We start from the raw sequence: 12,485 nt of genomic DNA, 5'->3' as shown, positions 1-12,485 counted from the left end.
ATGGGGTGAATGGAGAAAGAAGAGGGAAGAGAACTTTCACTGTACAGTCAAAAGTCCTTATCAACTCCTCCTCTTCTTCCTGGCTTGTTTGCTGGCCTTCTTTTTGCCTTAAATCTGAGAATCTTCTTTTAGCATGTCTGAACTGCCTCTCATTTCCCTTTGTTTCCTCTTGCCCCCTAGCAACGTGGGGGTTTCAGTGCAAGATACCTCCCTCCCCATGCCTTTTTGTCAGTGCAGACTTTCCCCTTTGGGCTCTTTGTTTTCTCTCCCCTTTCCTTTAGATTTTTTGCTGTAAAGGAAAAGAGGTGACCCATTTGGAGGCAAAAGACTTTCTAGGACCCTGCTTGTCATCACTAGAGGGGGGTGTCATACCCTAAGAGAGTAATGTCCTCCAGCCTGATCCAGCAAACTATATTACCTATAGGAATAGAGTATTACAAATAGAGTATTGAAAGCCCAATGTGAATGCAGCATCAAAACCAGTTTGCAATAACCAGCACAACTGCCATGTATACATTATGTTCTGAAGACGTCAAGAAGCCTAAATTGCAGCAAATCTATGTACAATGCAAAGTTACAATACTTCAACTGTAGTTCCCTAATTTTTGTCCACTGGAAAAACAAAAACATAGATCTCATTTGCTGGCCTTACCCCACTTCCTTTTTGTGAAATAGGCATCAGCACTAGGATCATTGAAGTGTCTGCTCATCATAGTCTCTCCTCCAGCGTGGAAGTCATAGGCAAACACAAGAGCTTTTCAAAGAAAGTCCGAGGTGAGAATTAGCTATGCAATTGAGGCAAGTCTTCCAATACGATTGGCTAACATCTTAAAAATAAGAAACTTACAATGTTCTCCAAATGCTTTAGTGGTGAATACTTCTCGCAATGTGACAATGTTTGAGTGTTGGATTTTTTTCCACATGTCAACCAGCACCATGCACTTTGTGTTAACAAGACGAAAACCTGAGAAAGAAAATCTTTCACATTTCAAAGATTTTTGGCTATTTTAATGTCGCTTTCACATTTATTCTAAAGTACTAGAGTGCTAGCAAAAGACACAACCCAAAAAACACACATATGATCATAGCCTGCTTTATGGATTATTAGCCATACCCAATTCCATTCCATTATTTAAAAGGAACAATCTGATTTTAAATCCAGTTTGAGGTTTATCGACAAAGAAACACAAATGTTTTGAGGCTTAAGTACTGGTAGAATTGAATTTTAAAATATGAGAACTTGTAATTTCCCTCACCATGTATCCTCCGAAGGCAATATGGCAGATCATCTTTGCTATTTACAGCTTTGTAGCATGATGTTATATACCCAAAGTTGCTTGTTTTCTGTATCCGATTGGGTGGTGGCACTGGCTCCAAAGGGAAAAGGCTGTGGTAGCTGTCAACTTCTGTTGGGACAGCTAAACCAGTTTACGGAAATACATTAGACACTACTTAAAATTATGAAGAAAAGAGTTATTATAGACAAAGCAATTCAATGACAAGACAACACACACACACACACACACACACACAGGTTTAGAAGACTGTAACAAAGCTCTGACAACAAATTTTGATGCAAATCCTATACAACTTTTACCACAACACGCAGGTTTGCTTTGGAAAATCCAGAAATCTGCAATACTGAAGAAAAGTGTGTTCAGTATTTGCACTAAGATCCTGATTCACATATTTTATAGACGGGGTAGGAAATAGTGTGCTTGGTGCCAGTTGGTCATAATGGGAGAAGAGTAGGACAAGAACCAAAAATCTAAAACCTGAGTGTGTAAACCCTAAGGGAGTTTTAATTTTACATTGCCAGTTTAAGGCAAGCTTTTATTCCTGCCTTGTTGAAGACATTGTACACTTTGATGCACTGAATGGGAAAATCTGAGACCTGACAGAGCCTTATGCACAGAGACATTGTTAAATTTGTCTTGGGAGCACCCTGATGAGTTTCAGTATAGCAGTTCACATCTAAATCAAGTGCAGTAACTGGCACTCATTAGGAACTGAAGACGTTTTTATTCAGAAAGGCCACCCCAAAGGAGTGATCCCAGCCATGTCTGCAGCAGACCTAGTTTCATATGTTATTATTATGTGATTTTGCAAAACTTTTTGTTCTATATCACTTTGAATTTCAAATATGATGCATTTTGTTTCTGAAGAAGAAAAACAAATAAAAGACAGAAGAGATCCACTGAAGCACGAGAGATTTTGTACAGTACTTATTTTCACAGACTGTGTCATCCACGTAACAAACATTTCCTCAGGGTTGCATTATACAAATTATTTAAAGAAATAAATAAGGAAAGTTTGGATTGTGCACTACTGAATAAATGCATTGAAAAGGAGCTTGAAAGAACCTAATACAGAGACTCCACTGGATTATAGTCAATCCTGTATTCAGAATGGCTTTGCTTTAATATGCAAATTGATTATTCATATATCTAACTGCAGTAGCAAACACAGCAAGCAAAAGACCGGCTTAAAAATGCAATTTAAATTCAGGATCTTTAGTTACTTACCAGGCATATCTGCTTGATCTATCTGAGCCATTGTAATTAAGTGTCTGTTGATCAGCTCCTATAGGAATACATTTTGGCAGTCTTACCAATAAGGACATGAAATTCTAGTTTGCTGTTTCTTATATGCTGCTTCGGTTAATCACAAAACCATAGAAACAGACCTGAAAAAGGACTTGGACTATCAGAACCCCCTTATAGAAGCAGAATCCCTAACTAAAGCTACCCTTGTCTAAGGACATGGCTGGAAGCAACCTTTAAGAGATCCTATAGTCACTCAATCAGTTCATCTACTGAACCCGCCTGAACCAGCCCCATCAAATTGTTTGTCAAACCTGATCTTCAGGTAACTCCACCACAGACCTCTGCATCCTGGGGAATCTGAATCAAGGTTCTGCTATTCTTTCATTGTAGAATGGTATTTCTAAAGCCTAGCCAAGACTGCAGTTCAAGTTTTATTTCTTGTCCCCCATATATACATTGCCAGTCTCTATCCTTCTCAGGGCAACCATAATTTCATCTGAACACTAATGAAGCTGCTCTCAATCTTCTCTGCTCAATGGCAGACATTAACAAGTCCTATCTTCTATCACACTGCAATCAGGAGTGGCTTTGAATTCATGATAAACAATGAATTATTGCATCCAGGAAAGTGAGTGTGCTGCTGGGGGAAGGACAGAACTCTGTTTATGAAAATTCTGTTCTGACCTTCCTCCCAAAGGAGCCCAGGCTGACCTGTCCTCCATTAGACTTCTAATGAGTAAAAAGCAGGCAAGTAAACTATGTACTGAACATGGTAATCCAAAGGTCTCAACAAATCAGAATACAGCACAGAGTACAGAAGTCACCTTTTATATCCCTCGTGATTATTTTGCAAAGCCTTGTAGTGATGCTTAGGCAAACTTTGTTTTAAACTAAGGTTAAGGCCCTTTTCCGTATTGTTACTTGACTGACCCACATTTCTTTGGCAGCAATCTGTTTCTAGTAAAGAAGAGACTTGCATTTGTCCTTATTAAGTTTCTACTTTTTGCTGAAAATGTTTCCAATTTACTGAGATGATTTTGAGTTCTAACTCAGTCTCGCAAGATGGAGTCTGATATGACAGAAAGTGCTTTAAATGTGCAGTGAGGTAGGGAAAACAAATTGCAATGCTGCAGGAAGAGCCCTAAGGTTTCCAACTATCACAGCAAGAACAGACATACGTGGCAGCCCACTCCAAAAAGCAGATATGGAAAAGGTAAAGAGGCAGTGGGTTAAGATTCTTTAATAAGGCATTTTCCATGCCATGGATGGCTTTGAAAAAGTCACCTTGTAGCAAAGATACCATCAGCCCCAGCCAGCATGACCAACAGACAGGGATGATAAGGGTTGTATTCCAACAATATCTGAGAGGAAACAGTAACCCAACCCTGTTTCAAATTGATTCACCATCTGTTCTGCCAATACTGTGTGTGTAGGAAATCTTTAAAAAGTTAGGCCTGCTGTTAACAAGAATAACTTTTGCACAGACTTCTGCCATGGTGTGGTTGGCAAAGGTAAAATATAAGAGGTATTTTTACTCCCAAGCAAGTGTGCATAAGATTGCAGCCAAAGAGGACACATATCCCCAAAACCATCAATTCTGTTTTTATATACCTATTTCACCTGCTTACTTAAATCTCATTAATTTTCTCAGAAACAAAGTTCTTTTTTTATGATACAGCATTGCAGATAACTTTGGGCAAGCGGAAGGTGGCAGAGAAATTTTGTGGTGGGAGGAAATCTGTTAGAATATTACTAGAAAGAACTTACCTGTCTGAGTTCATCTGCCATGAAGAAGGAAGGTGCATTTGCTTTTGGCTGCATGTAAGCAACATGAGGCGCAGTTGGAGGATAAATGTGGTAATTTGGGAACACCTATTGAAGATAAAATTTGGAACAGACAGTTTTTAGGATTTGAAAAGTTATGAGATCTTTTAAAAGCCCTCTGAAGTGGTTCCACAGAAGCCATATCAAAAAAAGTATGAGCATACTTATGGGTGCATACTTATGGTTGCGGCTGCAAAGTCATCAGCATCTGAATTAATTACTTTCAAAATCCAAACTTGAAATTCTGGGAGAAAAATAAGTTTGTATGGAAAGTGTGCAAAATATTAGTACAGGGTCAGCATGAGGAAACACAAGGAATATGAATCTGGCTAGGTAATAAGGGCTACATAAAATGCACACCCCAAGCCTGTACATGTCCTATAACCATCCTCAAAAGCCTTTCTCAGAGTGCCCCTGGCTTAGGGAGATAAGGCAGGTGGCAGCTTGGGAGTCTTTTCAGTGGTAGCAACACCCCATTCATGGAGGAGGTATGGTGCTGAAACTTATTGGTACCAAGCCCGGGCTTTAATCCTTCATTGAATTTTAGTTTAAGCTGATACTTACTCAACTTTTTGTGTTGTATTATTTGAAATTAATTTTTTTAAGCTGATGCTGTTCTTGTTCATTAATTCTTTTAAGTGTCACTAGCCTAGATTCTCAGAGCTGAACAGTGGGGTAACATGATAGATAGATAGATAGATAGATAGATAGAAAGATAAACTATAAAGACTAACAGAGTGGGTGGCGGAACAGGATGTATTTATCTTATACTTAAGAAAGTATCTAACATTCTAATGAAAGCATCATGGTGGCAAACTACCCAAGTCATGCACAAAGTTTGCCAAACGCTGCTGTTACCTGCCCTAAGGGCTCAAGATACAACAGATTCTGCCATGTCAGAGAGCATGTCTGGTTTTCTTAGGGGGCAATGGCCTTAAAATAAAAAGCCAACAAAGCTGCACATACAATCTCACATAGAGGGAATCTCTGATGCCACCTAGTCTAGGCTCTTAGATTTCTATGCCATTCATCCCATTAATAAAGGGCTTACTCATACATCAGCCGCCTGTGTAATTCTTCTGAGAAAAAGGAACTGCCTTCTACAGAATCTGATCATTGGTCTTTCTGGTCTACTAGTGCCTACTCCGGCAGGCAACAAGGTCTCGGCCAGAGATCTTTCCCTGCCTACTAGAAAGAGTTTAAATGAAGATGTAAGGAACAGAACCTAGAACATTGCGTATGCAAAAGCATGTGATCGACAGCAGACCTATGGCTCTCCCCACGCTGCTCTTTAATCAGTTTATCATGAAAGGAAGGAGACTCAACAAGCCTCAGACTCATGTACTCCTCCACTACACAGATGAAAGAGTTTGGAAGCTTTCATTTCTGCTTCTGGAGTTTTTCATATCATTCAACCTAAGCTTTGTATGAAAAAGCCAATTTCAAACCATAATTATTGACCAGTTTAGGGTTTGGATAGGATGCTAAATGAAAGTTAATTGAAATAGGAAACTTCCACTCTTACTTGCAGCCATACTTGTGGAGGAAAGGAAAGGACTTAAGTCCAAGGCTCATGTAGGTTCATTCCCATCATGATAAACCATGGTTTATTCTGACCGCCTCTCCCCATATAAACTGCCCTGGACCCTGAGATCATCATCCAAGCCCTTCTCTGTGCCATGCTCTCTCCAGGGGGGGCTAATCTGATACCTTCATTACAAATATTTAGGTGCCAGGCCAAAATATTCCTTTGCTGACAGGCCTTTGGCTAATTAAATGGTCTATGGCCTCATGAACTATTGGGTGCAGGTTGTTTAGTTTGTTGGTATGTTATGTATTTCTGTGTGTTTATACTGTAAACTGCCCTGTGGTTTTATTATTTACTAGTTAAAAATATAATATTCTGAGATAAAGGGCAGTATATAAATTATTCTCCAACTGTGTGCAAATAGGAAAGCTTTGCAAGACAGAAAAGGAAGCCACAGTGGCAGTCAACAGTAACAGCCAAGATGCAAATCAAGCTTGGAAATGTGGTAATTACTATATGGAATACCAGCATTAATTTATGGATTATAACAAAGAGCTTCATAAATAAAACGGAATTCTCACCATTCCAGTTACAGGTGCTGGAGTTGTGTCAGTATAGAAATAGGTTGTGCCACCCACAGTTTCCTTCTGAATCACCTGGCCAGCAGCTGGCGGCTGGGAGACAGCATTAGTAACTGGCGTAGAGGCACTAGTAGGCACCATGTAATTTGCTGGGTTTGGTGTATGACTTCTTCGTCTAGGAGCAGGAGACGTGTGAGGAGTAATTTTAGGGGAATGAAGGGGAGAAGATCCTGCTGACAATGACATTCCTTATGAAAATAAAAGGAAAAAAGAAGACTTGCAGTGAAAAGGCATTTGCAGCCATAACAGACTCCAAGGCTTGGGGTGGGGGGTATATTTCCTTGCAGATAAAAACAGACTTGGGACAGCTGGACAAGGTGTTTTAAAACTTCCCAGTTTACATGTAAGATTCAAGTGAAATGGTTAGCCACAAAGATAACAACTTTTGCCCAAAGGGTAAGAAAAGCAGCAGCAAATATTTGCAACATTTTCAAGCTATTCAATTACAACTCCATCTAATTGTGCCACTTTGCTATGGCAGACAAAAAGCGCCAGGTACTGCCACAGTACTCTTTAAACCAAGGATGGGGAACTTCCAATTGGTGGGCCAAGATTGGCTTGTCAGGCCAATTACTCCAAACCACGTCACCCACTGGACAGCTGATGGATGGGAGGAGATGGTTTATTCCTCCTACATTAGCTGTATGGCCTATTCCCAAGCAAGGAACAGGATCATGCAGCCAAAGCAGCAGGATTTAATCCCTGCTCATCACTGATGAGCAGTGATAAAAGCCCTTTGTAAAAGGACTATTTGGAGTAACTTGCACTTTGTCTTTAAGAAGAGCCAGTGGCAGAAGGGTAAGGGAGAAGAGTCTGCTCTACTTCTCCACTGTAACCACCTGCCCGCTTGCTTAAACCACCCTGATGTGAAAGGAGGGCAATTCTGCTTGGTGCATTGGCTGATGTATTGAGGGGGGGATCCTGCTTGGTCTGGGTACATGAGGTTTACCTGCAGGCAACTATCATGCCCCCTAACCTGCTCATTTTGACTGTGCATGTAGCAGACAGCAAGGCGCTGCTAAAGGAAAGGTTTTTCCTGCAAAAGGAAGGAAGAAGCCTTCACTTTCACAGCCTTGTTGCCTGCTTTGAAATCCTGGGACTTCAAAGCACCAAATTCCCTGGTATCAGTTGACTGACACCTGTCAAATTTGCTCTGCAAGGCAGATCCTTATAAGAATCTGGCCCATGGAGCTAAAAACATTCCCCACGCCTTATTTAAACCAAACTAGAATCATCTGAAAGGAAAATACTGAGGTCTGTGCCATATAATTTGTAACGATTTATATAGACACCTACACAGAATATTTTTTTTTTTAAAAAAACCACCACCAGGTTGCAATGATTACGCAAACTAACCATACTATACTCAGTGTCAAGACAAATTTATTAACTAGGTACTACTTACTCAGCACTGAAACAAAATATGATGTGCAATCTATTATTTATTTATACATACATACATACATACATACATACATACATACTATAAAACTACAATGTTTCCTGTGACTACGATTATGGATGTTAAGTGTTTTTTCCAAATTTAAATAAAAACAAACTGTAGGATTCAAAGCACTATGTGTGCTATTCATAGAAGCTTCTCAGCCCCTTTCTTAAAGCAGTATGAGGCATGAGGTGCTGCCCCAGAAAGGAGGAGGCACACAGGAAAAGCCATAGCTCACTGCTAAAGAAAAACCTTGGTATGAACAAGATCCAGGTTTAAGATCCATGACATTTCTGGGCAGAAAGGCTTTGGAAAAATCCTAGGCATCATCCTGGAGAGAAACTGCCAGAGTTGACAGCACTGGACTATGCAGATAAATGGACTTCATTTAAGGCAGATTCATATTTTCAAGGTAACTACTTATGATAAAACTATGAGGCTTAATTTTCCTCCTCAACCCTCAATTATTTCCCATCATGCAAGACAGGCTAAGGTTGCTTCCCTAAGATGGGTCTGACAATAGACCTCTTTTTAAAATAAACGTCGCTGGTTGCCCCAAACTTGAAAGTGAAACTAGTTTTTGTCTGCACTAGAGAATAAGGCAGCTGCTTTGCAGCATGAAAAACGGAGATGCTATTTCCATGGTACATGGAGTTAAGAGCTATGCTATCTAGAGAACTTGTTTGCATACTGCACACTGCAAATATAAACCTGTTTAGCCACCTCCACCCACTTCCCCAAACCTGGGTACTGAAATCTCTGAGGCAGCTAAAGTTTCTGCAGTCAAGTATGTGACCTACAGCCATGACCATACGGAACAAATTATTTTATTTATTAGATTTACATACCACCCTTCGTCAAAAGATCTCAGGGTGGTTCACAAGATAACAAAGGGTGGAATTCAAAGTTGTGATATGGCCAGCATTAACATCTGTGCAAGCATCTCAGCTTGTCCAATGGAAACAATTTCCCCTCCCCTGAGAGTTTTGCCAACCAACCAACCAACCAACCCCCCCCATATATTTTTGGGGGGAGGGGGAAGGGGAGCAAGGGACAAGTTAAGAAAGTCATGTGCAAGCACAAGTGATTGTGGAGGTCTTCCACTTACAGGGCTTGTTAAACGACTCCTTCCCAACGATATTATCTAACAAGATATAGCAGATGAAACTGACAATTAGAAAATTAATGTACCTAGTACTACTTTGAAAGCAACTCTGCCCCCAAAGTCAGGTTATTCCATGTTAACAGGTGGTTCCATAACCTTAGATTCTTCTTGCTCACTTACTATTCTCTTCACATTATTGCTTTAACAATGTGCGATGTTTCATTTGTCAATCTTTTATAGAGAGCGGAGTCCTGCTTCCCGCACACTCGGTTCACTGCTCTTCTCCATCGTTTTTACTTAGAAGTTCCTTCCTTCCAACAGCCCTGAACGTATATAATCTAGTCCAGGGGTTGTCAACCTGGTCCCTACTGCCCACTAGTGGGTGTTTTAGGATTCTAGGTGGGCGGTAGGGGGTTCTATGGCACAAGCTGAATCCTCCTTCCATTGAGCACTGGTGGGCAGTAAGGAAATTTTACCATCAAGGAAGATGCATTAGTGGGCGGTTGGTATAAAAACGTTGACTATCCCTGATCTAGTCTTTCTGGTTTATAGGCTTTAAACATGTTCACATATTATCTATGCTGGGAACTATTCATAGGCTTTGGAGGTGAGGTGGGGAGTTGTCCTTTGCCTGGTAGGTTGTTGTTTTCATACCTCCAAGATAATCTTGTACTTCCGTTTTTCAGATAAAATGTTAATGATAGTTCTAAACATTCTGAAAATGAATTCAGTTAAGAGAGACCCCTTAAATAACGGTTGCAAACAAAGCTGACAAGCTCCTTCTAAAACTTGGTAATGCTAAGATGCTGCAGGAAACCTTGACGGCTGCAAGAATTACACTTAAGGTGCTGAAATGTGCAAAGTGCAGGCACAAAACTGATAACAAACACCTGAAGATGACACGGCTGCTATGTAAGACTTTAAATACCGTATTTTTTGCACCATAACACTCACTTTTTTCCTCCTAAAAAGTAAGGGGAAATGTCTGTGCGTGTTATGGAGGGAATGCCTACGGGTGGCATGACTACGGATTTTCCTCCTCTAAAAACTACGTGCGTGTTATGGTCAGGTGCGTGTTATAGAGCGAAAAATACGGTAAATAGAGCTTAGGAAGAGTCGGTTCCTAGATGTAATAAGCTTCCCTAGTGCTACTGTGATTCATAAGCTAGTGCAAATAAATTACTCTAAGCTTACCTGGAGCTAGCCCAGCGTTTGCAGGACCTCCCATGGAAGGATGAGAGAACAAGGCTTGAGAGAAGGCAGATATATTTGACTGTGACATATTACTGAGTCGGGAGGTTGATCCTCCTTTAGGAATAAACTCGCTTGCTGCGGGATTTGGTGTCTGTTTAAAAAAAAAATTTAAAACAGAGTATGTGTTAAGTGTGAAAATAGATTTGTTTACTGAATAAATTAGTGGATTTAAAGTTAAGAACACAAACATTTTTAGTAGGTTATTAAAAACTAACAGACATAGGCCAGGATCCAAAGAACTACAACTACCGGTAATTCCAAAAGTTGAACGGGTTTTTTAGAACTGTTGCCCCCCCCCCCCCGACAATTCTCAGCATACTGCATTGCAAACCTTTCAAAACCTAATAGAGTTTGTAATAAGACATGCCTTTCTGTGGCCCAAAGAAAAGAGTTGTACATTCTATGAGCTAGGTATAGCTCCCTTGACTGGAGATATGCATTCCTTGAATCCTGGTCAGAGGAAACCTACTTGAAATTCTGTTTCCATAAAACTTCCTTCATAATCTACAAGTTTGCATTACACACTGCTCAGCTAAATTTTGAGGCAAGGAAACTGGGAATACTATGAGTTTATAAGTGGAATTAGAAGTATCAATTATGCTAATAATGGCCAGCTCTTAGAGCAATCAATTATGCTTAAGAGAACTAGATTGTAAGCAGCTCTCAGGAAAGCTTCCTATTTTAAGTTACAAAAACTCCTTTATTGGCGAAGTCATTTTAATCTCTGTTCCACATGTTTATTTTTAAAGATGTTCATTTCCCTTTAATTCTAAGGATTTTCTACATTAGATACTTTTAAACAAGCTGAAGTTGTGTTTGGGAAATTTTAATTCAAAACCTGATGCTGTCAGAAAGCTAACTGGAACAAATTACAATTTCTCAGTAGAACAATCCTTGCAAGGTTGTTGAGAAGTTAAACACTGTTCTGGGCAACTTGGACCAAAGGCAGAATACAAATTAACAAGCAAACTAAATGTAGAGCATTATCACAACAGTGGGGAACCTTAAGCCCCCTAAGTGTACCTGCCAGGCCTCCCAATTTGGCCCACATCCACCTGTCCATCACCTGACATCATATTCAAAAAACACCAAATTACAACCAGAAAGGAAAAATCCAGAGCACATTTAGATGGTGCTCCTGATTCTTCCTTTGCTTCTGCAGCTTCAATTCAAGGCATGGCTACAAAAGAAGAAAGGAAGTATCAGAAATGCATTTAGAACACACCTCTGATTCTTCCTTTGAAGTTGAATCACCTGAAGACACCAGGTGACTGACAGGTAGGCAGCCCTACCCATCTGTCAAAGTAGCCCACAAAGAGTGGGGGAATTCTGGATCCAGCCCACTGGCCAGAACCAATTCCCCTCTCCTATATTAGCATATAGCAAATAAGTGGCAAATTCTTCACTTACATTTTTGACTTTGCCCTCATGTTTTTGGAGTTGAGAGATAAACTCTGCATTGATATTAATTAGTGCTATCATCCAGTTAAAGACATCTTGGTTGATCATACACCTATTAAATCAATTCAGTATTCAGAACATGTAGATGCTGCCTTTCTGTTAAATATGACAAACAGGTCTGCTTACACAAGAGAAAAACCACAATAAATCCATCACAACAGGACAAACTTGTTTAAGCCACCGGGAGAAACAGTTCCCTTAAGGCATGTAGATATAAAATCTGTATATATGTTCATGGTCATAAAGTAATTCTGAAGAAATCACACAATTTTTAAATGATGCGTACACATTTCATAGCAAGCATCATTTCAGAACAGGCACTTCCTCCTGTGAAAGCAGAAAGTGGCAGTGCCTCTTCTATCCAGTGCCTGGAATTAGTAAAGCAAAAGAAACAATCACATGACAGATGCAGGCCAATAAACAGAAGTTCTAGATTTAGGTGGTTCACCTGAGCAAAGAGACCTGTTCTGGATGGGCTGCACTCCCCCTAAAGGACTATGTTCCTGGTCTGTGTGTACTCCTGGGTTCAGCTTTGTCTGTGGTAAAGAGTGTCTTCCGTCAGCGCCTAAGATGGCCTGGACAGAGTTATCTTTAAAAAACCTGCTGCCTGATAAATTTAGGGTATCCTTTGGCCCTATCAACCAACTAAGCACCACACTTCCAACATTAAACTGTCAAAAAA

The 12,485-nt window shown here is 40.1% G+C and overlaps 1 protein-coding gene across 2 annotated transcripts in view; it reads right to left on the bottom strand.

The window, feature by feature from the left end:
* PAN3 (poly(A) specific ribonuclease subunit PAN3) overlaps positions 1–12,485 on the bottom strand; it is a 60,175-nt gene that overhangs the window by 13,790 nt on the left and 33,900 nt on the right. For both annotated transcript variants that reach the window (XM_081860219.1, XM_081860220.1), the window contains 7 exons: positions 10,283–10,433; positions 6,480–6,727; positions 4,314–4,418; positions 2,526–2,583; positions 1,257–1,418; positions 848–964; positions 653–754 (listed from right to left, as the gene is read on the bottom strand). In XM_081860219.1, the coding sequence (XP_081716345.1) occupies positions 653–754; positions 848–964; positions 1,257–1,418; positions 2,526–2,583; positions 4,314–4,418; positions 6,480–6,727; positions 10,283–10,433 (943 nt within the window). The remainder of the gene's footprint in view (positions 1–652; positions 755–847; positions 965–1,256; positions 1,419–2,525; positions 2,584–4,313; positions 4,419–6,479; positions 6,728–10,282; positions 10,434–12,485) is intronic.

The sequence above is a fragment of the Podarcis erhardii genome (assembly GCF_964252035.2).
Source record: "Podarcis erhardii genome assembly, chromosome: 4".
Classification (NCBI taxonomy): Eukaryota; Metazoa; Chordata; class Lepidosauria; order Squamata; family Lacertidae; genus Podarcis; species Podarcis erhardii.
Note: the sequence above shows the minus strand (reverse complement) of the source record. Positions and strands in the feature narration are given on the sequence as shown.